We start from the raw sequence: 26,432 nt of genomic DNA on the forward strand, positions 1-26,432 counted from the left end.
TATTTGTTCTTACTGTGGAGGAGGTGCTCATTGTACACTGAGGAGACATTTCTGGTTTGAGTGCTGTGAAGCTGTGTGTGATTAAGGAAGTTGTGTCACCTCAGACTTTCACATCACCATCGCACATGCCTGTTAAGCTATTTCAGGTCAGCAGGGACCTTTTTAGAAAAAATCCCTTTCAGAGCATCCTCAAACATCACATTGTTTTGTGGGTTTTTTTGTTTTGTTTTTGTTTTGTGTATTGTTACTGTATTTTTCCCTGGCCATCTTAAGCTACATTAAATATATATATATAAATAATTGTGTCTAACAGAGAATTACAGGTATTATCCTCTTTCACTTCTCTTCCCTATACATGTATTTTACTTTACTATAATACAGAACAAGCACTGGACGCTCACTTTCCAAGGCTTTCATTGTACCAAACTACAGTACATCAGCAAATACTCTAATCTGTAAGCACTGTATCAATAATATTAGTTTTCAGACCATATGATGAATAGATATGGCTAGGTAAAGTCTTGAAATTGCTCTATAAGTAAGAAAGGTAAAATACAGACCCAAGCAATTCGACAACAGAGTTACAGATGATGAATGAAATAAAAAATTGCCAGAGCTGATACCACTGCTTCTTTATGGAGAGATGGTCTCATCTTGTTGGTAAACTTTTGGGTAGAAATTCCGGATCCAATTTCTGTTTGTGTTATCCTGACCTAGTTTTTGAAATACACAATTGTGTGTTTTACACGCTCACAGCTACAATCCAGCAACCACACTCATTCTCAACTGTTCTATGGTATAGTATGACTTATTTTCACAGTTAGAAAATGTGCTCTTGATTCTGATGATCCCTTAGAATGATTCTAAATGATTAACAGTACATAGAAAAGAGTCAGCTTGAATATTTGTCCAAAGTATCAGGGTAGATCAAGGTTAGGCAACCCCAGTTATTGAAGGCTGCAGTCCTGCAGATTTCACTGCTAATCTAGTCCCATCCAGGATGTATCCTGTCTTGCGCCCCGATGCTTGCTGGGATAGACTCCGGCTCCCCTGCGACCCTGAATTGGACAAAGCAGTTAGAAAATGGTTGGATGAATGACTGCTAATCTGAATGCCTTCAAGTACCGATGTTGTATATTTCTGTTTAATAATCATTTAAAGTTAGCCTCTTTATTGAGTCACATTTTTGCATATTTAGTGCATTGTAGCAATAAGCATTTTGAGGAAACTCCAAATCTGTGGAGTTGCAAGTTCTTTTAACCTATCGTGCAGCTGCTTTTCTGTCTTTGGCATCATCTGTCTAACAGATCTGTTCTGTTCATTTAGAAGTGTGTTTTTGCCTGTTGTACTTTTCTTCATTTAGTTTTTAGGTGTGAAATTCCTTTCTTTTCATTGGGCCTTCTGTTGAGGCAAGGTTAAATAATGGGACAGGCTGTCTTCAAAATAACATTAACCAACAAATCTCTGGTAGAAACTGAAAAGAGTGGTAACTGAGAGTAATCCGTACATTAATGTCAGGGTTGCTAACTGTAAATGTATGGACTGACATTAAAAGGGTCCATTTCTAATGCAGTCCTCATATCTATAAATGACAAAAAATTCCACAAACTTTGATGAAAACTAGGAAGATGTATTCCTTACACTGTCGAAGTTAACAGTGTTGTAAACTCGCCAGTATAAATACTCGCAGAGCAGTTTGGAGGAGACATGGACTATGACCTCGATTTCATACTGGAGTCACCTCCCCAGCCCCGACACACTCTCTGATAGGCAGCAGGAAAGCAAGTTTTTTTTTCAGTGGCATCTGAACATAGAAAAAGACATTCGCGAAAGTATTATTACTAATTTGTCTGGTTGGCACTTTTAACCATAGCGCCTTACATTTCCACTGATCTATGCAGCTGGCTATTTTACTGGAGCAATTGAGGCGAAGTACATTTGTTAGGGGTACAACTACAGTGTACCCTATTCCACAACCTCCTGTTTAGGCGTCCAGAACCCTGACCATTGCTGACCAGAAAAGCATGTTTTGGGTCATTATGTCAATAAGAATTGCAAGATTTGCAAATCTGATTGCTGTGCATCAAGTGGCACCAATGTGTTTCTGTGTTGTATGTGGGAGGCTTGCCAAGTGAAAAGAGGGAAGCAGGCAGGTTTTGCCCTGGCCGGAGAGCTGTTTCCATCAGCTTTGAGAAACTCTGCTTGGGGGATGCTGGGGCCAAAGGTTGCTATCCCCAGTTACTGAGTGTAAAGAGAAGTCCGTCCCTTTGCTACTTCTCCGTTCACAGGCTGCCAGATGCCAGCTCCGCCATTCACATACTTTCATTCCAGCTACTCCACACAGCGGCCTCTTGTTCTGCTTTTAATAGAAATGTAAATCCAAAGGCTCCGTGTTTGGAGAGGGGATATGGCTTTTAATGAATTCCAAACACCAAGTTTATTGGGAAGTGGGGGAGATGTGAAAAAATGGGATGGTAGGCCTTCTTTTTTGTCAGCTTGTTCTTTTTTTAACTAATCTTTAATTCTGGTACTTTTTGCCGCTTGGAACTCAGTGCAAATGTTTTTTTGGTAGCTCATCTATGGTTACAGTTCATTAATAGTGGTAGTATTTTTAATGGCAGCCCCAAAGGTAAGAAGAAGAAAGTAAATTCCTTGCTGCCAAGAGTCAGGTTTTGTTTGCTAAGCGTTGAAGACTGCCAAGTGATACATCTAGGAAACAGCAAGGTGAAGAACACACTTGGTCAACAAGAGAGTCAGGGGGTCCTGAAGGAGACCAGTCCTGCAAAAGACGCTGCTCATTCCACCGGAGAAATCCACTGATTTACTGTATTGTGCATGATAGTGGGCAGCCCCAAAACACAATGGAGCTGTTGAGTTTTCTCCCCAGTGCTAGCATGCCTTGCGTTATCAGTACGAACCGTAGTCCTCTGTGCCGCTGTCACACATTGGGATGGATGAAGGTCCTGCTGGCCAGGAGCACCACTTTGAAATACACAACTGTTTTTCAACAAGTATCTGGAGAAAACTGATGTGGGCCAATTTGGTGTTAGAATTTGGGAAGCTTTGCATCTAAAAATGAAATGTTTCTCTTCTACATAAAGTATTTTTGTGATAAGGTACAGGTACATTGACAGTGATCTGTGTGTTGCTTCAGTTTTTATCAGCTCTGTGAATTGCTGATGTTAACATGAAGCCGACACAGGCTCAGATTCAGTATGCAGTTTTCTGATGTATTCTTCTGGGTCATATTTTTGTTCTATATTGCTCTTAAAAAGGTCAGTCAAATCTCTTCTCTGCACATATCCCATGGCTCAAAATCTATCCTGTTGTCTGGTTTATTTTATTTTGCAGTCTTCATGGACATTTTCCATAAACTAAATAAAGCAGAAGAGACATTTAATATGAATACAAGATTACTGCATGTATACATATATACTCTTAGGCTGTTTCTGTGATTAAGACCTGACCATTAAATTATAGATGTTGTTAGAAAGCAGAAACCAGAACACTATGTTAAAGAGTGAAGTGGGTTTTTTTTGTAAAAAGACTGGAATTCAACTTTTTAGGAAAACAGTTGGCATCATCATAAGATCTTCAGAAGATGCTGGTGTTTCATTGCATTTTTAAGTTTGTACTGTACCTCAAGACTTAGAAATGTCCCAGTTGCTTAAAGAAAGAGAAGATTTGACCAAAAAAAAGCCTATTTTTAGGAATGCCAGGAGGACTTGCTGTGTAAGGAAGAAAAGCCCGAAGTGGACTGTCAGTGTTGTGTCACAGGATGACTGGGAAGTATTAGCAGGCTGTTGCCAAGGAGCCACACAAGCAGAGACTAAAGAGGAGGGGAAGGAGAGGGTGAAGAAGAAAGTCTCGTTCAAGGCCTCCAGGGGAGAGGAAACCCTTTCGCCTGAGCTCCTTTGAGACCCTGCCGAAGAGGGGTGCAAACAAAAAGAAGCTGTGCCAGACCCCAGCCTACGCACGTCAAAAGCCTGGGCTAGCGGCCACGTGCTCACCGGGGGACCTGAGAAGAGAGGGTGGTGAACGCGCTGAGGGGGTGGCGAGGCAAGCACTCAGGCTTTATTATTGGAAACAGGCTTGTTGTTCTTTACAAAGGCTACCCAGAAAGGGCATGGGATTAATACAATAGATCCCCCCCTCTCGTCCTGTTTCCCCCAGCGAAGGAGTGCTCAGTCCAGGGTGAGCGTACCCTGAATTCTTCACATGAAGGTAGCCTGAGCTGAAGATGGGTACAGATTTGTTTTTTGGCGAGAAGCAGACTTAGAGAGGCCAATGAGACACAGTTAGGCATTATAAGGTCAAGTATCAGTAATCAAATAAATCAAGTAAGTAGCTGCATCAGCATGTGTAGGCTGCAAAGGAGCAGGTAAAAGGTTCATTCCATGCTGAAAATAGAAGAAGGGAAATGCAACGTTTTGGCTGTGGAGCCTTCTTCAGGTATTGCCAAGCTCACACCTGAAGAAGGCTCCACACCTGAAACGTTGTGTTTCCTTTCTTCTTTTTTCAGCATGGAATAAATCAAATACTGTATATCATGCCCTTGCTCAAAGCATGTTGTTTGTATGAATTTTCTTATTTTTGCATCCTAGCTGAGTAATTTGCTTAGCCTTATTTTTTCCCCGTTTCTAAAGTAATTCTCCAAAGTACAAGTCTTCATCCGCTCAGTCTGAAAGAAGAATGGAATCTCCCAATTTTTTTTTCTGTCTATCTGTTTCTTGCTTCCACTTTAATTTCCTCACAGGATAATGCCATGGGATTTCGATATTGTTAGCATCAGTGCCGAGAATTTAACAGCCCACCCCTAACTTTCATTTAGAGTTGATGCTTTGGTTTCAATGGCAAGCCTTGTTGGAACATACTGCCTGCCCTCCCCCCTCCTCCCTGCCCCCCCCCCCTTGCAAAACAATCACCCCGTGAAACACATTACTGAAAATCAAACTGGGAAGGAAAAAAGGGAAAATAACATAAATTGGACTCAGCTGTTTTCTGGTTGCGTCTTTGCTCAGGGAGAAAGCAAAATAAGTACATTCTAAGACCTAGATGAAAGCTCTCTGGCCTGCTTATGTTGGGGGTTCCAAACCCTGTTGTGTTTTTAATTAGAATTGTGCTGTTCCTAGTCCATTCCCAAAACTTCTGCCCTTCAAAAGGTCACAGCTGTTCCCTAGATTTAGTGAACTAAAGCTTTTTTGTTTGTTTTTTTTGCTGAAATTCCCTGAAACTCAATGCAGAGAGACAAACACCAGTGTAGGATTTTCGTTAAAAATCAGTCCGCTAAACTCCAGAATTGTTGCAACGTACTCAAGGCATTTTTGGAAGAGCATTACAGCAGTCTGCATCTGTCTGGAAAAGGAAAGAGCAGATGGGAACAATGTTACTATGGTGAGAGAAATACAACTTGGTAACACTGCAAATACGCACTTCAAAAATAATGTCAAGATTCTTTATTATCTGGCTGCGGGACTTCATTTCGATCAAAAGGCAATGTAAAGTTTTCACTTTTGTGGAGGTGATATAAAGACCGAGTCAGCATTACCTCATTCTTAATCTAGATTTAGCTGCAGAAAATTTTGGTGCCTCCAATTCTTGATATCACCCAGGCAGAGTGTTAAAGAAAGTGCAGCTGAATCTACTGTATGTCTGGAATTGTGCAGATGGCACTGATAAATTTGGGGATTGTGGGCAGAGCAATGAAAGTTGATGCCATCATTATGGTAACACATAGATACTAAGCAATATCAGCCCCATTACCGATACCCTATCCTGAGCAACACCAGAGACTAACAATCTCCAAATTCTTCTCTTAAAAAAAACAAGTGTATCAACTTTTCTTGAGGCCTGGTGTGATGCTTGCTTGGGTATATTTTTGGGTGCTCTGTTTTGTGTTTGGCATTCTCTCACCAATGTGTCAAGGGCTGCTTTAACATAAATCTGTGCAACTCCTTAACTTTCTTATTTTTTAAGGTTTGAACTCTATGACTCAGAAAGAAATGGCTTAGTCCTTATCAGTTACAAATCGGATTTAAGTTTAAAGCCCCAGACTTTACTGTTACTTCAAAACAGACTACAGTACAGTATGTCCCCTTGGTCTTTGGTGGTTCAGACAGGTGTTTCATGGCCTTTTAAAACACTTTTAATGCAAACTCCAGACATTTTCGGCAGTGTGGATGCAGGATTCACAGCTATGATTTTCCCAGGAAATCATCCAAGGCTAATATTTCTCTTACCACATACTGACTCCTGCTGAAATGAACATGGAGAGCAAACTCTTAGGCTGCAAGTAACACATTTCAAGTCTTCCCTTGAAAGCTGACTTTCTCATTTACTTGATTGATATCTTGGAGGGCAGTTTCCTAGGGGTACACACAGAAGAAAAAAATCTCCATTTCACACATTTCACTCCCCTGAGAGTTTCAGCGAGTTCAATCGGTGCTTTTTCACTCTGGGCTTTTATTATTCTGATTGCTGTTTTGTTTCGGGGGCACGACAAAAAATTCCCAGAAGTCTAAAAACGGGGAGTCTTTCTTTTCGTTGTGCCTCTGTTTACAGATGGATAAATTAAAGCCAAGGACTAAGAAAAACAACAACTGGGGTCTCCATGAGCATTTTAGTGTGTCTTCGTCCCATAAGGCCTTGATAAACCCTGCTCTTCAGTCGCAGACTGAAATCAAACTTCGCACCTGAGAACCAGACTAATGTTTGAAGTTGGATTTATTTTTTAAGCAAATAAGCCTGTACCATTTATAAGTCCTTTTTGCTAAAGTTGTAGCGTGCACTCCAAATCAATTATTTTTTTTCCCATGCAAGCGCCTTGCAAACCATAGCAGGCTAAAGCCATGTCAACTTCTAATGATTTCACCCTGAGAGATAAATGAGTGCATCTGATACCATCAATCTGACACTCTGCAACTGGAAAAAAATGTTTTATTTTCTTTAAGGAGCAAAGATAAACCCATAAACTGCCTCACCCCTGGGGTCAGACAGCCACCTACAGACATCAGGCTGGCTTTGAGATAAACTACACAGATGCATCCTATTACTGTGACTGTGGCTATTTTAGGAAACCAAGTGTGAGAGGAACGGGGCCACGATACTCCTTAAACAGAAAGGACAAACTGTTATACTTCACAGAGTTGTCCCTGTGGGCAGAACATATAAAGGCACATCATTAATGCTTTAATATATATCCCCAAATGCTATTAATTGTGCTGACTGCTAAGTTACAATCAAAGTCTTGTTTTATTTTATTTTCTGTTAAGACTTCTTTATATCTCATTAGAATGACACAAGAGTTATGTTTTTCAATTGTATGTTTAAGACCTTTCAAAAGGAGCCACGTTCAGTGCAATATACAGGAGCCTGAAGATAGTTGTACTTTAAGGAGGATAAGACTTTTATATATCAACTGCCTTATTACTCTCAGCCCGTTGCATTGCAGTCTGTTATACCAGATCATCGGTGTAACAAGAACTGCCTGTTTGGTTACATGCTTGCTGCACTGCTGGGCTAACATAAAGTACTGTACATCTGCAATATTCAGAGCTTTTGCAACCCACCCAAAAATAAAATTGTTTATCTATTCCCTACATAAGAAAAACAGATTTTAGTAAAATCTAAATAGTCATTGTGGCTGGCATTGTTACCTCATATTTGACCAAAGAGCAAGCATTTCTTATTGTTTGCGATGACCTTGTTCAGTTTGCTGGATTTTTTATTTAATTTTGGAATCATCATTTCTCATGTCCTGCCATTGTGGAATTCCTCACTTGCACAATTGCACAATCCCTGCAGCTGCATCCAGAGATCTCTCTGATGGGCATAGGGACGTTTCCACAGTGCTTTGCAGCTGGAGGAGTCATGTACTGTATGTGTTGCAGACAGTGCTGCAAGTGCACTCTTACACGGCAAGACTCAGGACTGGCATGGAAGTCCAAGGAGACCTCTGCTCTATGCCTGTGACATATCTGCTGACTCAATCCCACCCAACTTTGGTGCTGCTTAAGAATCTCAATCTCTGTATGCATGTGACATATCTGCTGACTCAGTCCTGTTCAACTCTGGTACTTGACCAACTGTCCATTGTCGCTTAGGAATCTCAGTCTCTCTAGGAGTATATCATCTGTGCTGGCTTAATCCCAGCCAATTCTGGTACTGCTTGATCAGGTGTCCATTGTTGCTTGAGAATCTCAATCGCTGTAGGGCTATGGCATAGCCCTTGACTCACACAGGTGATGCCTGGGCTATAGGGTTGAGCTCTGAGTGATGGCCTTTCCTGGTCTAGCTGATTGGAAGCCAGCATTTTTTTCATCTTATGTCTGGATCCATTTAAAGTATAGCCTGCAAAATGGGATGCAGAATATAAAATGACTTTTTCCAGTAGCTTTTTCCTATACCTTTTATTTAACATCATCATCTTATTATTGGTAGTAGCTTTCATTATAATAGCTGTAGTAGTATTTTTTAGAACGTTTGATGGATCGCTTAGCAGATACATCTCGTATTTTAAATGCACAAGCACCCATCATAGCTCTACCTGAATTACTTTGGAAAGGTGGGCTTTATTCCAGTAGCCGAGAAATTTCTTCCAGTAGTTGGAAGATCACATTGTTGGCATCATGGTGGATTACCCCACATATTCAGCTGGGAGCAGATTGACAGTGTGGGAAAGTGTTCTCGCACTGATCCATTTTACACCACGGAGATGTGTGGAAACATAAAGCTATCATTTGGCAGCAAATGCACTGTAGCGGTCAAATGCTGAGATTGGACAAATTAAAGGAATCAGATATCTGAGAATTTCCAGATGGCCATATTAAGATCCATATAGTGCCAAAATGAATTCACCCCCCCCCCCCCCCCCCATGCAATAAAGATTTAATCCATTTAATTACATGGTATAAATCACTAAATTCCCCAATCAAGTGCTTAAGTTAAAAACATTTTAAGCAGATGTGCCTTTTGCCTTATTTTAGTCCACTATAGAAGGAGAATGAATCCAGTGTAACTACTAGCAGATGATCTGTATCGAAGGTATGTGACATTGCACTTTTAGAAAAATGTTAACATTGTTTTCTTTGAAGTGTCCACCTGGCCTTCAAGTCAATATGGCTGCCTTATTGAGGTCATGTGATTGTTGGTTCTTTCCCTGGTTGTTAGAAACTGAATGGTTTCAGCTGTTGCTTTTATGTTTGGCTCTTACACTAAACCTCTTGTGATTAAATTTAACATTTTGAGTAATATGTTTTTTTAATCTCAGCAAATGTCAGTGGTATTGCATAATATCCCTCAAATAACAGAGGAAAAAGTTCCAAAATCCCAAAATAAACACAATTTAACACATTTCTGCTGAGGATGAACCCACAGCTCAACATATTTGCTTTCAAAGTACAGAAAAACATGTCACCATCATTTTTCAATTACATTTGACTTCATATCTCTAGTTTTAATTACTTTCCTCTCCACTTGACATCTTTCTTAGATCAGAATTCTTGATGTGTTGTTTTGCAGAGGTTTGCTTTTTTGCCAATAAAGAACAGTTGCATAGTTTTACATAGTGGGCTTTCTGAGCACATTGTCTCATTTTCCCAAGTGGAAAAATTAAACTTCAAAATGAATTAGAGATAAAGAGCATTTGCTTGTCTGACTGCACATTTATGGGGAAGAATTTAAAATGGTAAACGTGGACCGAACCATTTAAATTTTTAAATGAATTTAAAATTTAAAATGGTAAAAATTTAAAATGGTCAATCCAGACCGAGTGAGCCTCTGAAGTACCTGAGCTTGCAAACACCTGTAGAAACTAGGCTATAGAAGGTATACAGAAAATCTAATATTCCAATTCTAATATATCTAGAATTTGGTAATTTTTTAAGAAGCCTTTTTCTACAATTTCTTTTTTTTTTCTTTCATTTTTCTTTTGTTTCGTGAATGGATTGAAACTTAATGACACATCATTATGCTGTGATGTTAAAGCATGAAAGTTTGCTATCCATCCATTTCCTAATCGCTTCTTCCAATTCAGAGTCATGGGGAAGCCAGAGCCTGTCTCGGCAAGAAATGGGCACAAGTCAGGATACACCCTGGATTGTACGCCAGTCCATCACATGCCACACACAGACATGGATACACACACTCTCACACCAGGGCCAGTTTTCCCAGAAGCCAGTTAAACTAGGCAATGATGCTAACCACTGTGCCAAGATGACCAAGGTTACTTCTTTGCCATTTCACTTGTAAGTATATATTTTCTCATCTTTCCATGAAGGAAGACTTTCATGGAGGTGTGATTTGTTTCATACTGTTTTGTAAGTAATAAATTACACTTGTGGACACTCAACATATCATAACAAATAGCGAAAAAATGCTGAATTGCTGAATCAGAACTTGTAAGCCAACACATTGCTGCGTAATTCCCCCGCTGTACAATTTCAGAAGTGTGAGATTTGGTTGCAACACCTTTTTTCTGTAGTTTCCACTACAAAGTTGCCCTAGAGGGTTTTAGAGTGACAGTAACAATTCTCTCCAGAAGCGTTTGAGAAGGGTGTGATCTATTTCATTTTCTCCTTTTCCAATTACAGTATTTTGCTGATGCTTTCATCTAAAACAGTTTACCTTTGCACTCAATTATGGTAATGTTACTGGAACAATTGTGGGTCAAATGCCTTGCTCAAGGGGTACAACAGAACAACACTGTCTCACCCGGGATTTGAACTCATAACCTCCTTCTAGTCATGAGTCCAGAATCCTAACCCCTGTTGCTTTGCCATTTCCATGGTTATGATTTTGGATTCACAACTGGAATGTTTTTGGGAAAAGAAAGATGTAAGCCTTATGTATAATTCTTGGCAATTGAATGGATGCTCATTCATTCTTACAAATCTTATCATTCAGCTTGACAAGAGCTTTCTCGAAACCTTCCCAACAGAGCATTGCTATCATGCACAGCATTGGTTTTAGGATTTAAGAATAGCAGCTGGGTCAGAAGATTTGATTCAGTCTCTTGTGACCATACAAAATGCTGCTGAGTGCACTTAGAAATTTGTTGGAGCAGCTTCTAAAAGTAAAACCTCACTGGAACAGTTTAGCTAGGTCTGCAGATTCTTTTAAGTATCTTAATTCAGAGTCAATTTCATATCTTTGGTGGCACCAGTGCCTAAGTGCCTTGTTAAAAATAAATCTTGAAAAAAGCCTCTTCCTCTCAGTTTATTGTACAAAGGAAATCTGTATAAGGAGCTGTTACTTTCCTGTCTTCCATTTTGTTCTTAAAGACGCAAGTCCTATAATCCTGTTACATGACTCATTGTGCACAGTTGCATGATTTATGGAACTAGTATGTTAGATTCTGACTTTAAATTGTGTAATTTAAAGCCTTTTGGACATTCTGTAAGGTTTTACATACTATTTATTTTCTCACGCAAATAACCTCAACCAGGAGCTGAAGAGCTGAATTGACTGTGCTTGAATTTTTTCTGACTTAGTGAGTTACAACACAGCTGTGATACTAATCTATATTTTGTTGTTGTTGTTCCTAGCTCTGAAATTGCATTATTGAAACTAGACTTGTTGGGGCGGTGGAGTTCGATTAGTCAGAGGAAATAAGTGGTTTTGCCAGAGACAGCATTTTAATGGAACAATACACATGGTTACAGAGGACTGTCCAGGGTAAATAACCTTGTAATGGAGCTAAAAGGTCATATTGTGGAGAATCCAAACTAGCACAAATGCTTACTTGGATTGTTGTTTAGTTTCTTGCTTGACATATCATATGTTAGAGTCTGTGTATCTCTGCTTTGTTAATGAAACTTGGCTCTAAAAGAGTTTTTAAAACTGTTTGTCAAGAAGTGTTCAGCAAATGAAAATTCCACACTATACTAAGCATTTTCGCAAAGTGTTGCAGCCATTCGTCTCCTTGTTTTGCTTCCTTCCTTAAGATTTTAGAATTTATTTGATTCGTTCGTTTAGCTGGTAAAAGGTTTTCTGGAACCTTCTCAAAGGGTCGTCTACTGGAGAATCAGATCATCCAGGAAACAAAGCCACGAGGGTGTGTACAGTCATTGACAGAAGATCACAATGAACACATAACCAGCAAGCACAGCTACACAGATGCTACAGTAACTGTGACATTTTTTTCATTTCAGGCATTGGCCTGGACTGGGGGAAAACAATGCATTATCACATGGATGATGGTCATTTGCCTGAAATGTGTTTGATGAATGTTACATTTCAAGCATGTAAATTTATTTAAGCATGATGAATATGAATTTCTGAAGGTTGTAAATACATCTATATTTTTAAGTGAGCACTGCCTCAGATGCTCATTGTCTTTAAACATGATGAACTAAACAAGATGAGTGTGAGGAGCAAGAGTCTGTAGGACATCAGGTGACAGTTAATTTCATCTAATAAAATGTTTTTAGGTACAACTCTAATGAGACAGCATGAGCAGAGCAAACAGGAATGTCCTTTAGGTTTTTTGCTAGTTTCGTTTCTCTTAGCTCTGGAGATGTAGATGGAATTCATTTGAAGTGGTAGTAGAGCAAACAACTCTAACTGTCTGGCCAGTTGGGCCGTGGCCTCATTCTACAGTTATTTCTTCCAGCATGTTTTGGTGCTGCACCCAGTCTTTCGTCTTGCAAACCTTTTTTTGTCCTCAGTATACTGATTCCTTGTGTCATGCTCATGCTCTTGTTCAGCATCCTGTTGGGGGGGAGGAACACCACTTTAACTGGAGACAATGTGCGTTCTGAATGAACTGCATTGTATGGGTAGAAAGTGGTTAGCCACAAAAAAGCTCAGGATTCCCTACTGATACCCTGACCTCATCCTCTTCTGCATGGTGAGCTGTTAGACGCCCCCCACGCTCCCTATTTCCCCTTGGCTGACCCATAATTAATTTGAGGGGGTCAGAACAAAAGGTCAGCAAAGGGCAGCTGGGAGTGGAAGTCTGGGAAGAGTGGCGAGATTGAGATGTCCATTCACAGGTTTGAAAGGGGGCTTTCACTTTTTCTTGCTGCTGCTGTTTGTTCCCAGTGCTGCAGTTCCCTAATTTCGCCCATTAAAATCCAGGCCTCACCCTCAAGCCATCAAGGCAAAAGACTGCAACAGTGATTACTCACAGATGCGCAGCCCCACACAACAGAGCTCAGACACGCGCAAGAGCCCCAGAATGCGCAGACTGGAGCATAAGCAGGCATTCCCACAGAGAACTGCAGCGGAATTGACACACACATCCTTTTCATGTCATGAGATGGGCCCTGTCGTGACATCAGCCACATTCAGTCAGAGTCAGCTCTGCTCTCTTTCAGCCTTCAGCAAAGACAGCCTTGTGCTATGAATATGTTTCAACATAGAAAATGCACATAGGGAAACCTTCCTTCGATACAGGCTACCCACCGAATGGAGTCCTAACAGCCGAGACAAGGGACAGGGAACTGGAGACAAGAAGCACATGTGGGCTTGAGGCGGAGCTGGAAGCGAGCAGAGGGCCCAAGGGAGGGTACACCCTGGACGGGAGCAGTCCACTGCAGGGCACACACCTGAGCCAGCTTTCGCAGAAGCCAGTATGTCTTTGAAGTGTGGGAGGAAACCTGAGCGTTTGGAGGAAACCCACACGAACACGGGGAGAACATACAAACTCCACGCAGATAGCACCCCAGGACTTGAACCCAAGGCCCAGCATTGTGAGGCAGTGTGCCGCCATGTTTCCCACAGGCTTTTCTCAATTAGTAATATTAATATTAGAATTGTGAGATTTCTAGGGTTAATGCCACTGTCCCTCATACTCACACACTCAAACACCATATTCTGCTCCACGCATAATTTTTGCATCGTAAAAAGTACATACTTAAAAAATAGAAGTGTCTATTTAAAGGATACAGTGTTGCTGCCCAATATTCCTGTGTATACTATAAACTTAACAGTTTATATCTATCAAGCTGCTATACTTTTCCAAATTCAAAGATTATTCTATACATACGTTTTAAAAGGTGTAGGCCTTGCCTTTACTGAATGATTTTATTAGTGTAATACAGTTTTCTGTACGCCAAACGTAAATGTAATGTTATGAATGTAATGAACTAAAATAGTAGATGTTATGCTAGTTACTGGCTAGTTACTGGCTTGAGGGGCCATATTCTGTTGAACAGTAGTTCTTCTACTGCACTTGCCGATGAACCAAAAGAGGCAATTGTGGGCTCAATTACTTTTAAAAAGCAAACACAAATGTGACATGATCTTTTTCTGAAATATTTCAAGCCCCAAAGCAAGTATTTCTTTTTAAATGAATGCAAAAGTCAATTTTAGTAAAGGCATTTTAGAGTGAAGTCATGCTTTCATGCATCGTTACTGATATTTAAATTTTGTTTGTTGTCACAGTTGTAGTACATTATGTATCATCAGTTGCAGAACGTAGCACTCTAGCTCACTAATAGTTGCTGGATTTCTGTCCCAAAGGGAACAGCAGTTACAGCACAGTTGAACACACAGCTCTGTGCTAAGGGTACACATGCCAGCATACTGAATGTGACTATAAAATACAGTATAGTTAGAAATCTGTAAGTTTTGAATATATTAATGACTATATGAATGTATCAAACTATAATGGGTCTATATTCACATTTTTTAGTTTTGGATTTTTAATATTTTCTTTTTTAATCTTTGGCACCTTTTTAGAGGAAGTGCTTTTTGCAAAAGGTTGTTGATGAGGGACTACCAGGTGATATCTGTGACATTACAATTCAATGAACTAATAATTGGTAAGGCAAGAAGGTGTCAGAAAGAAAGTTGTCTTTGTTTTGGCCTGTCAGTGCTGATAGGATCTGGTTTTGTTAGCACATTCTGGGACTAAAGACACACTGCAACACTTTGCAAACAAGCACATTTAAAGATTATGTGTAGAATTGTTACAGTAAGTATTATATGTCACTGCATTACCTTCCTGCAATTAATAAAGTCCAAAAAAAAAACTGAAATGGAAAAACAAGATAGTTTTGGCTTCTTTTTGGTTTTGTTGTTACCCAAAGAGAATGGCTCTTGGGAACTTATTCACCCATGCAGTGTTTCCCAGAAGAAGATATACTTGGACTAAATAAAACAAAACCAAAACTAAGAAAAAAACTATGTTTCATTCCAGGGAAATATCCATCTAAGCCTATAAGTGACAGGAATGCTCACTCTGTATGTTTTTCATGTCCTCAGAGACCAGGCTTGAAAGCCCAGTTAAGCTCTTTTCCCTTTTACTCCAGCTTTGGCAGCTCCTACAGACACCCCCTGTTGGCTGAAGAGGGTGGACGAGGGGCCATCTTAAAGAGATGACGTAAAACAGCAGGTGCTCTGAGCCTTTTACCAGAAAATAGCAAAACCCTGTGTTCCTCCAAGAAACTACTGCTTCATCTCCAGCTCTGTGTTGATATGAAACTGCTTTCATTCCTTTGTTTTTGCCAGCACTTATTCCTTAACTAATTGTACATTTGATTCAGTAACATTTAGAGGAATATTCCCCCCAAACGTTTAGAAAACATTTTTTAAGTGATCAGGGACAAAACAATAGCTTTCTTTATCTTGAGGCAACACAACACCAAGCACAACGCAGATCAGTCACAAACACAGCAGTATTTGTCTCATACAGGTTGGTATCTGGCAGGGCCTGACACAGACACTCATGCACAGGAGGCAGATGAAATGTTGTGGGAAAGCTGACTCTGTAATTAGTTGTGTTTTCATGTAAAACGCAAACCAAAAACATTTTGAGGCAGGAGATTGGCAGTAGGTCAAACAAACATGGAAACATCTTTCAGGTTGACAGCACGAGATGAAGGGAGCTCGAGGTGGGGTGGCAGTTTGTGTTGCTTTAAAGACATTCCTATTGAAACTAGTTTGGGAACGAGAAAACAATAGTGCTTTTGAGCAGTGCACAGGTTAAAGCAGCAATCCGGACTAGTCGAATCAGTTGTCTTGCTCCAGGCTATGCACAGCATAGAACCAGTTTTGAAATAAACAAAACAAAGTGTTCCTTTCTTGAGGGCATACTCATAAAAGCCTGCAGCAAATGTGTCAAGTCAAACAATTATGTGGCATTAATTAATATTTACTTTTTATAACCTGAGATCTTCTATGAAGCAGGATAGACAGATGATTATCATAAAGGAAACTGTTGTGAAACAGAAACTCCAGCTGAATGAGCTTCATTTGTTGCCTTTCTGCTTATCTTCTTTTCATTGACATTGTTTCCTCAGGCCTTTCATATAGATTATTTCTAATTTCTTCATGCTATTTTTTATTCAAATCCGTGCTTCACTCTAATTAACTGAAACTACGAGGGCAGGGGAGGTTTCTCAGGCTTCCTGAAGTGAAGGGTTATGGAACAGAAAATGAGGAAAGGGTTGATTGGTCTCTTATGAAAACATTAAGGCCTACCTTCTGAAAGCTTGTTCCTTCTCTGCAAGGCCTTGTGAGTTTAATTTTTCCGTTCTGACCCAAAAGAAAATTCTTTTTTTTTTTGTCCCGGTACAATCAAGATCAAGAAGCAGCAAAAAGCTGTCTTAATTTGAACTAATAGCTTCCCAAAACAACGTCCCTGTAATTGTGTTGCACTTGGAATTGGAGCCCAAAAAGTCTGCCGTCACCCAAAGTTTCAGTTAAAAATGTAAATACTGTTTATATATATTGCACAAATTACACAAAGTAATCTCTTTTTGGGCAATATTATACTGTAGTTCAAACCAGTGCATGTATGTATATATGACACATTAATGGTGCAAAACTGAAATTAATTTTCTGTTTACCTTGCTGCTTGAAACAAATAATTTTTGGATCATTTGTATCAATTCACTATTTGATGTGATCTTATATTTTCTTAGACAATAATAATAACTCTTCTGTGGAACATATTCTGGTAACATCCAAAAGTCCGAAACACTGTATCTCTCATATGTTGGGCATTCTTGAAATCACTTCTGTTAAGCACAGGAGATGCATTTGTGAAGGGAAACTGCAATTCACACACTTCATGTTTACGTGAAACGGTTGAGAGACAGAAGTGCCATTTTTGGATCATTTTGTTCATAAAGTCACAGGCGTCCTCCATTGTGTGACTGTGTCACAGCGGTGATAAAAAGCTTTAAGTGACCTAACTGGTATCATTCTTAGCATAGTTAGCTAAAGTTTCGGCTCAAAAATAGGCTCAGTGGGGAGTGGTTGTTCCAGCAAGATCATATGATACTGTGATGCGGAGTTTAGTATTCGGAAAGATGATTAGATGAGTCCTGAGTTCACTGTACATTTATTTGTGCATTGAAAACTTGCAATTGTCCCCTCTGTTCTCTATCAATATTTTTACTATGTGTTATAATTCTAGACAGGTAGTTGTGCTTTTGTAAGAGGAACATTGCAATTTTTTAAAATAAGAGTTACTGTTATTAACCAGAACTGTCAAGAATAACTTGATACAGTAGGTGCTGTAAAAGAAACTCCTTTATTCTTTCTGTATTTTTTATATCTACAGCTTTTAAACAGTATATCACAACACCTCAACATGCATGAAAATTTAGGACTAAGCAAAGTCAGTATTTAACACTGTGGTCCAGTATTTAATGTGGTCCAATTAACTCAGTAACCCTTTTTAAGATTAACACAGATGGATCAATATTACTCAGTTGAACCTAGCTGTTTTTGTGCAGTATATGTATAGTCTTGTGTATGTCTTAATATGAATATCTCTCTGTTATGTTGCCCAACAGTGTTCGATCATCAGGGATCTGCCAAGACGCAGAGCACAATGTTTAGGTTTCTGTTCTTTGTGTGCTTATCAAGGCTTAAGGGGAGCTGCTGTTTCCTTAGCGGAATTGAAGCGCACATATGCACTGTTTGTATTTGCAGTATGTAATGAAATTGCCCAAAAGTGCTGCTTTATTCCAAAAGGACACTTGAGGAGCAAAGCAGTGTGAAGACAATAGAATATTTTGCTGAAAAAAAAACACAGCGAAGCTACAGTGCGCTGCTCTCCCAGTGCATTTCACCCACAGTGCCTTTTTTTTTTACCTGTTTGTCTGTAGTATTGGTCTTAATTTTTCAGTTCACTCATAAATGATTTTCAAAACGGTTTGCCTCCGAATCTGTCTATCAAATTTAATTTTTTTGGAATTGCACAAATTAAGCTGGAGACAGTGAAGACAAACTGGAAGAGAGACAAGATTTATTTCATTTCAGCTGGTTGTGGTATTTGTTTTGGTGTTTATTTTTCGGGTTATTTAGTGGTTGTAGTTAGAGAATTGTTTCCTTGGAGTAAGAGGTTTTGAAATGAATCCTCTTAGGCAGTTTGTCTTTTTGAAAGCAATGGTCTTTTTGCTCAGGGCCCATCACTAGGGCCTTGGGTGCAGTGGGATAGAAGGGAATCTGTCCAAAGTCCATATCCACATCCTCTGTAATAAACCTGGAATTCTTGAGCAGCGACAGTAAGCTGTTCTGGGTCCCAGCTGCTTTCTCAACACCCAGACCGCCCACGTCATAACATATCCCTGTCTTCTTGCTCTCCGGGTAGACTCAGTCTCCAGATGCTGCAAAGATGGTCTGGCAGCGGCTTCGGCGCAGACCAGTTTCAGCCAGTTATGCGGAGGGCAGCTGTTCCTGCCGAAAGCCTCCAGTGCTGCTCAGTGCCATGTGTGGAGGTCTCCGGATGTGTGCGCACGCTGTGGCTGTGTGCTAACAGATTAGTTTGGGTATTTTACCATGTGTATTTAGGCCTGTAAGGTCATGGACCATACACTACACTCAGGTACGTGTGCATGAGTATTGCAGCCCCACCTGTATTGACTCCAACCTCTTAGTCTAAAACTAACCCTACATTAAGAAAAGGGATGTGTCCTGGTGCTTCCTTGACTAGTACCCATACCACAAGCATCATCTGTCACTTACTGTAACCTGCAGTATAACAGCTTTTCATGTGGTATCTGTGCTCAATCCACTTATGAGGCCTTGATTTGGGTATACAAGCTAGAAATTGAAAAGTTTGTGTTTGATGTTGGCATACTGCTAGCTGAGACATAATGTGTTTGCCTCCTGCTCTGACTGCTGTACCTAAAAATGATTTTTGAAGCTGTTTTAATGAAAGCAAGATGACACTTATAGTAGGATTGCATTTCTGTAAGAGATTTCTTTCCTATTCCAGTTCTGTTGTGATCAGATTCATATTACCAGTAAATGATAGTGGAAGGAGTCTAGCGTATAGCACCCTGTCTTTAATATGTAACTTTTATAAATAATCAACCAAGCCAAAAATAGAATATTTTTATTAAGTAGAATAAGTAATAATATTTTAATAAGTAAACTGTTGTAGTTGTTTAACTTCATCCATCTTGTTTTCAACTGCCTGAATATTATGTTTAATGGCTTGAGGCCTGAAGGTTGGAACATGGTACTTCTTTACCCAAAGAGTTGTGGGAGTATGAAAGGAGCTACTCATGTTGTTGAAGCCGATGTTATAAACTATGGCCTCCTCTTGTTTGTTATTTTTCTTATGTTCTTACATTCTTAAAAGGAGCTCAGATTCATTGCCCTGATGGGTTTGATAGAAAACAAAACCTAAGCTAGTGTCAAAGGCTGTTCTTTTGCATGATGAAGGAAGATAGCTGTGGTTGTGGTAACTTTGAGTCACAAGTGCCAGCTTTTATTTGGTGACATACTGTAAATGGTTTTGTAAATCTATTCCAGCCTGTAAAAAGGGAATGAAGACACCATGAAAACACTATATACAAAATGCAGCACCCACACAGCTTAAAAACACAATTTACTGTATATAGCTACAAAAAGCATGGTTGAGCTTTTCACCTCACAAGCACTGAGAATTACCAACAGTTATTAAATCAAGTGGAATAACAGTGAAATCATTACAATTGAAATAACCTTTTATTATAGACTTGTCATCCTCTCTGTATTACATAAGGCAACAAAGTGGTTTTCATTAGCTCTTTTAATGTCTTCTGTCATTCAGAACTGTGATTATTAACCTGCTGACATGGTTTGATTTCTTGGCTGAGACTGTTGGTGTTGCTGACAAGGTCCTGTGTTCGTTAATCTTTTTACTGCACTGCCAACATATTCACTATGGCACAATGGCGCTTCTGAATGTAAAGGCAGTTTATAAATCAAATCAAGTTCATAGTCCTACATCTTACAGATCAAAAACTGTTTTTAAGGTGAGGTTCTTATTACAAATTAACTTGTAGATGACAGTTTCCATGCGCTACTCTATCCAGTGACAATTTTTCAAAATATTATATTGGTTTGGAGTTTTGTGGAGTTTGTACTTTGAGCACACCAGTGTGTCTCTATAGGACTACAGGACTACAAGTCTGTGTGGATTACTGCCAGACAGCATATAGATCCCTTTGAAATCTAATATGCTTAATATTGCCAGTGGAAAATGAAGTAAAGGAGTATCAATCAGAGTGGGCAGTGCTTTAGGCAAGAACCAGTGTTTTACACCATTTACAAAATGTAACTTCATGCCTACCAACTGTTTTACCCAGATCTGATTAGATCTGGCATGTAAATATGTACCTAAAGCGCGGCACAGTAGTGCAGTCGTTAGCATGGCTTCCAGGCAGCACTAGGGCCCTGGGTTCAATTCCTATAGTGCTATCTTGGTGGAATTTGCATGTTCTCCCCGTGTTTGTGTGGGTTTCCTCTGGGTGCTCCAGTTTCCTTCCACAGTCCTAAAACATACTGGTAGGTTAATTGGCTCCTGGGAGAATTGGCCCTGGTGTGTGTAGTGTCTGTGTGTCTGCCTTGTAATGGACTGCCATCCTGTCCAGGGTGTAATCTACCTTGTGCCCATGGCTTACTGGGCTACACCCTGGCTGCCCTACAACCCAGAATTGGGAGAAGCAGTTAGGAAATGGCTGAATATGTATGTACAGCATGTATATACTGTCAGTAGCTGCAAAGGCAGTAGAAATCAGTGTTACACTTGTGCCCTAATCCAAGGGCCAGTATTTGAGGGGCCACATATGTCAGCTTGTTTTGTTGGATCTGTTGGAAATGTTGTTAGCTTAAAATATACACATACTGTAGGTTTATGTTGCTACAAATAATTAGACACCTGATCTGATCTATGCCACACCTGCTCTGAGCACAAACATGTAAAGGAAGTTATTGTTTTGCTATTTTAGACCCAGGGTGTAGACAGATCAATCTGCTGATATGCTGTGGAGGCTTATGGATTCTGAACCAGTTTTCACATGCTTGCGTGTGCAGTGTTTTTTTTTCTCCTCTTGGTGCCATGACAAATTAAAGACTTTCTGTTTAGTAATGGGAGCCACCTACCTTCTTTACTGTCAGAAGTCAGCGAAGAAAAATCTGCGTCCGAAGAACGTAAACAAGTTGGAGTTTTCAGCAAGATGTCGTGCCTAGATGTGGAATGTGGGGAATGGTTACCGACAGATTAATATCATAGTTCAATAAAACCAGATAGCTGTGAATTGCGGAGCACATAACTGGAGGAGCTAATCAAAACCCACCATGTCATGTTGATGAAAACTAGTCGAAAGGCCCTTTTCATATTACAGGTTAAGTCCAGACATGTATTGTTGTTCTCCTCCGGGTGCCTTGGTGAGAGATTTGAGTGCTTCCTTTCGCCCATGGGGCTGTTGTGTTAAATATTTCAAATTACTGTTAGCCTCTCTACAATCAAATAGAATACTTAATGTGCCCTAGCTAAGCAATACTTAGCTTAACTGAGTAAAGAAAGTAGAATGTAAACCACAATAATTCTTGTATATTGTATATTCTTGCATTCCTCAAAGGTACACAAGCTCTAATTTTTCTCATATCTGCATCAAGAATATGACACTGTATTTGATCAATACATTTGAGTAAACATATTAAAACTGTCCACATTTGTCCACAACATTTAAAGAACTTCATAAGAGATCAGTTTAGCCAATGTTTTCGTTTCAGTCCAGAGATTATTGCTAATTTTCTAGGGTGTAGCTGTGAATTATTGGTAGTTTTCAGTTCCACCTCTATTAACAATATTGATTGCTTCTACAGTGCCAAATGAAAGATGGGACAGCTGAGAGTTCTGAGTTCCCATAGTATGTCACAAGTGCTTTTTCTTCTGATATCACAGTGACCTTTTTCGTTAGTGAAAAGCACTCGGATCCACAACTGCACTCTTTCACTTCTCTGCCTCTGTGTGATGTGGGCGAGATGCAGCTAGCCATGAAAGAGGGAGATAGCCTCTGATCCTCACCCTAATCCCTCTATTGTCACAACAAACAGTGTCAAACTCAAAGAAAAAGGGCATGGATTAGATCTCAGGACGAAGGCAAGGGAGGGAGTGTTTTTACAGATACAATGCTGTTCATTCCAGTTCAGCGGTCAGCTATAAATCACTCAAATCTTCTCTCTGAAAAAGCCTTTATTAATACCATGGGGTGTTTGTGTGGGTGGGGGAGGTCTGACAGTCCTCACCTTCTGGCTGCGTATGTGAGTTCATGTATGTTGTTAGGGCTAAACTGCAGAGCACTTTAGAAATAACCGTTCTTAACAAGCAAAGGTAAGTTCCACACACAGCTAGGGCTGATGGATGAGTTGTGACCTGACCGTGGCAATAAATCCTCTCATTTAATCTCATCTTCAGCTTGTTTCCTGCGTCTCCCAGTTCTGGAAGGCAGTTTGGAGTCAATGACATCAGTGAAGCAGGGACTCAGACACATCAGTTGCTTTTACGGGATCTTAACCATGGATACTGCAGCAGTATTACTAGATACATTTTATTTTTTGAACATGAGAATATTGATGCATTGAATATACTACCAAGTCATATTATGCAGGCCTGTACATTGTGATCTCTGACAATACATCTTAATGTGTGTGGATGTACAGCAATCCGGAAATCTTTAATAAGCTGTCAGTTTTGTCATTTGTTTGTCATAAATATGTTTCAATCTGTGATTTTCCCAACTACTGGACAGAATAAACTTTTTTTAATGCAGTTAAATGCAAGATAACAAAAGGACTACCTAAAACAAATCTTATCTTATTTTATCTTACCTTATCTTATCTTATCTAACAGTGGTCTATACATTTTTCCTCAAGTTTTCTTGTAACAAACTTTTCAGCTTGTTTTCTCCATGGCATAGTTTGGTCTTGGTCTACCACAGGATTTCAAAGTCAACATACTGCACAGGGCTTCCAAGACATGTTTATTATTCAAGCATCAATAAAATTCTAAACGTCTGCATTTCAGAAGGGGAAGCTGTAAAAAACTTAAGGAACATTTTAGGCACATGTAATGAAGGATTAAGAACCGTTAAGGTTTCAAATTTACTTATGCATTTTAAATTCAATGCCCTCAGTCAAAATTTAGAAGAGAAACCTATGCAGCTGGGACACTAGAAAATATTGGTAAGATAAGGATGTGAACCAAGGGTTCCATATTATAGTCTATAAGGGTGGCTCTGTAGCTAAGGATCTGTGCCTGTGGCTAGAAGGTTGCCGTTTCAAATCCCGTGGCCAGCAGAGGAATCCTACTCCGTTGGGCCCCTGAGCAAGGCCCTTAACCCCAACTGCTCAAGGGCGCCGTATAAATGGCTGACCCTGCACTCTGACCCCAAGCTTCTTTCTCCCTGTCTGTGTGCCTGTGTGTCTCATAGAGCAAGCTGGGGTATGCCAAAAGACAAATTTCTAATGCAAGAAGTTGTATATGGCTAATAAAGTGATCTTATCTTATTCTTTTATCATTTTGAGGTATCTTTTAAAATACACTGTAAAAGCCTTTGACAAAGTCAACCTTAACCTGGACTTCTTCAGAATACACAGGGAAATACAAACCAGGGGACACAAGTGCAAGCAAAGAACTTTTACACAAAGGGTTGTGGAGTCTGGAAGAAGTTACCTAGCTGTGTTGTTAATCTGATGGACTTCTTTGAAGGAAATGAACAAATCCTTTGGTCAGTTAGCCATTAGTAACCAGGCCATCTTAAATGGGCCAAATGACCTCCTCTTGTTTGTAATTCTAGTTCTTATCACAAGTTAGCCACTTATGAAGCATCCTGTTATCCAGCAGGGAAATAATGTTTTTTTTTTGAGGTGCACTGACCTTGTTCATAGGACCAGTGGTGTGAAAAGCAGAAAAGTATTTCTACTTTTTAATATGATGCTTCACTACAAAGTGTTCTACAGTATATCCACTGTGAGACTAACTCAAGTTTTGATTGACTTAGAGTATTTTAAACAAATATGGAAACTCTCTGCCTTTTATACGTAAACAACATACCTATTAAAGCATTTTACGGAAGTAGGTATAACTGACATATTTTATTGCAATAAAGTGTTCAAATGTATTTTTCTTAATTAATAAGAAGCCTGTTCATGGAAGTATACAAGGAGCAAAAGAAGCTAACTAGACTGATAGCACTTGCTGTGTGATAATGCACTCTGAGTCCATGAAGGAATGGACTATATATATATCTGAGGCTTTGATTGACAAAGAGAAGCTCTGTAAGTTGTTAAATTGGCATCTTGTTTTCAGTTTTTGTGTCGTACTTGAAAGTTAACAAGTTTTGTAGAGCCCACACTTAATTCTCCATGTCTTTTTTTAGTATTGTTATCATAAAAAATGTTGGGATAGGACCCATTGATATGAAATGGTGATTGTTTGCCTTTTAATCAGGTGCAGTTTCTTAGCTGTAGGGAAAAATGGCAGCTCTGTGGGATTAATTCAGTAGGAATCTGCTTAATCCATTAATGAATTGTGGGCTTGACAATTTTTTCCAATTTGTGATTGTTGTTCCATCTTATTTTAATATTGTTTAGTAACCATATTAATGTATTAATTAATTAATTTAACTTTAATCCAACAGCTCCCACATAATGTAGGATCCAGGCACAAAGCAACAATCAGTATAAAGATTAATTTACCCACCAAAGTATGCCAGGGCATGTTTTTTATTAAATTACTTTTCAGCTGCACCTTTAAAGAGCGATAGGCAGTGCTAAGGGATAAAAAATGTTACTCCATGATACAGTGGTTTACTGTATTCACCAAACACAAGGCTTTACCCACAGGCCTCTGTCCTTTCACCTCTAGACAACTTCTAAAAGTGTCTTTGGTATGTGTACTCTACTCTAGTTGTGGAAATTAGTTTGTCTCCTAATTCCTGAGTCCTGTACTGAAGCTTGTACTACTTACCTCACATTTAGCACAAAGAAGTACCACAAAAAAATAGTAAGTAGCACAAAAGCATAAGCAGTAATCCATTAATCATTCTATCAGAAAACCATGCATGATAAACACGTAGCTGTCTCAAAACAGCATTTGAACTTAACGTTAGCACTCTAATTTGAATATAATTTATACTGTAGGACCTCAATTACATTTACGGTGTTTTTTTTGCAGTGTTCTATGGTAAGTTGGTGGTATTTTACTGTTCTTTGTGGTAGCCAGCAGGAGCTCAATGGTCATTTCACAAGGTGAAAGTGTCAGTATTAAGAGAGAAGTAGTCTTGATATACGTTACTCCGTCATTTGAGGTGTTTTATGGTGAAATCCTTTTTTTCTCCTTAAAAATGGATGTACACTATCCAATGCATAAATTTAAATTGAACTTTGAAACCCAATGCATGGAGGATGTCGTTATTCAGCTATAATTGTATAATTGAAGCACTAGTAAGGCCTTTTGAATATTGTCTACCATTTTGATCACCATGTCGTTGAAAAGATATTGTGTCTCTGGAAACAGCCCAGCGAAGAGCAATGAGATACATTCTCAGGCTTAAAGGAATGTCTTGTACTACTGACATTCAGTTCTGGTCCTGGAGGCCCCAGGCCACCAGGTTTTGCAGCCAACCTATAATTCCAAAGACATGGCAACAGTGGTAATATAGATACTGCAAATGAACAATTGATTCAGAAAAGGTACTAAAGGCCCAGGGTATGATGAAAAGCAGAAGACAAGGCATTCCTCCAGGACAAAGAGTGAATATCAGTGTCCTGTGGGCTGAGGGAACTGAGCCCCTTTAGTCTTAAACAGAGGGGAATATGATGGGAACTGGTACAAGTTTTCAAAATCTTTTAGAGCAGTGGTTCTCAAACTGCGTTTCACGGAACCCTTGGGGTTCCGCAGGGGTTCCGTGAGTTCTCACATAGGCTACAAGAAAAATAAAAATGTGCTATCATATCTTCTGAAACGTCATCTTCAAATTCACTCTCTGAATGAATGTCTGTACTTTCGCTGCTAGAGTCAGAAGGTACCTCAAAGGTGTCGGATGAAATTTCCTCTTCCATCTGCTCTTCTATCTTGTTTCAAGATAAAAATGTTTGCCGTTTCGCCATCCAGCAAATCTAAAAAACTTTCACAATGAGAGAAAATAGCATGTTACTAGATAGAAGGATCGCTTAGAAATGACTGCAACCACGAGAGA

General features: G+C 39.5%; 1 protein-coding gene and 1 long non-coding RNA gene across 7 annotated transcripts in view; one reads left to right on the forward strand and one right to left on the reverse strand.

The window, feature by feature from the left end:
• The window catches only part of rad51b (RAD51 paralog B), a 182,967-nt gene that overhangs the window by 126,722 nt on the left and 29,813 nt on the right, over window positions 1-26,432 (forward strand). Inside the window, exon 10 of one of the 6 annotated variants that reach the window (XM_088648766.1) lies at window positions 22,649-24,307. The exons of 4 other annotated variants lie outside the window; for them this stretch is intronic. In XM_088648766.1, coding sequence (XP_088504892.1) covers window positions 22,649-22,815 — 167 coding nt within the window. In that variant the 3' untranslated portion in view covers window positions 22,816-24,307. Of the gene's footprint in view, window positions 1-22,648; window positions 24,308-26,432 lie in introns of those variants that run through there. One more of the 6 variants, XM_088648771.1, reaches the window with a different exon arrangement.
• LOC148653581 (uncharacterized) lies at window positions 17,486-26,409 on the reverse strand. The gene is made up of 3 exons (XR_015941708.1): window positions 26,263-26,409; window positions 21,331-21,413; window positions 17,486-19,717 (listed from the first exon to the last, which is right to left on the reverse strand). It is a non-coding gene; the product is annotated as an uncharacterized LOC148653581 (long non-coding RNA).

This window comes from Lepisosteus platostomus, chromosome 10, assembly GCF_059453375.1.
Source record: "Lepisosteus platostomus isolate fLepPlt1 chromosome 10, fLepPlt1.hap1, whole genome shotgun sequence".
Classification (NCBI taxonomy): domain Eukaryota; kingdom Metazoa; phylum Chordata; class Actinopteri; order Semionotiformes; family Lepisosteidae; genus Lepisosteus; species Lepisosteus platostomus.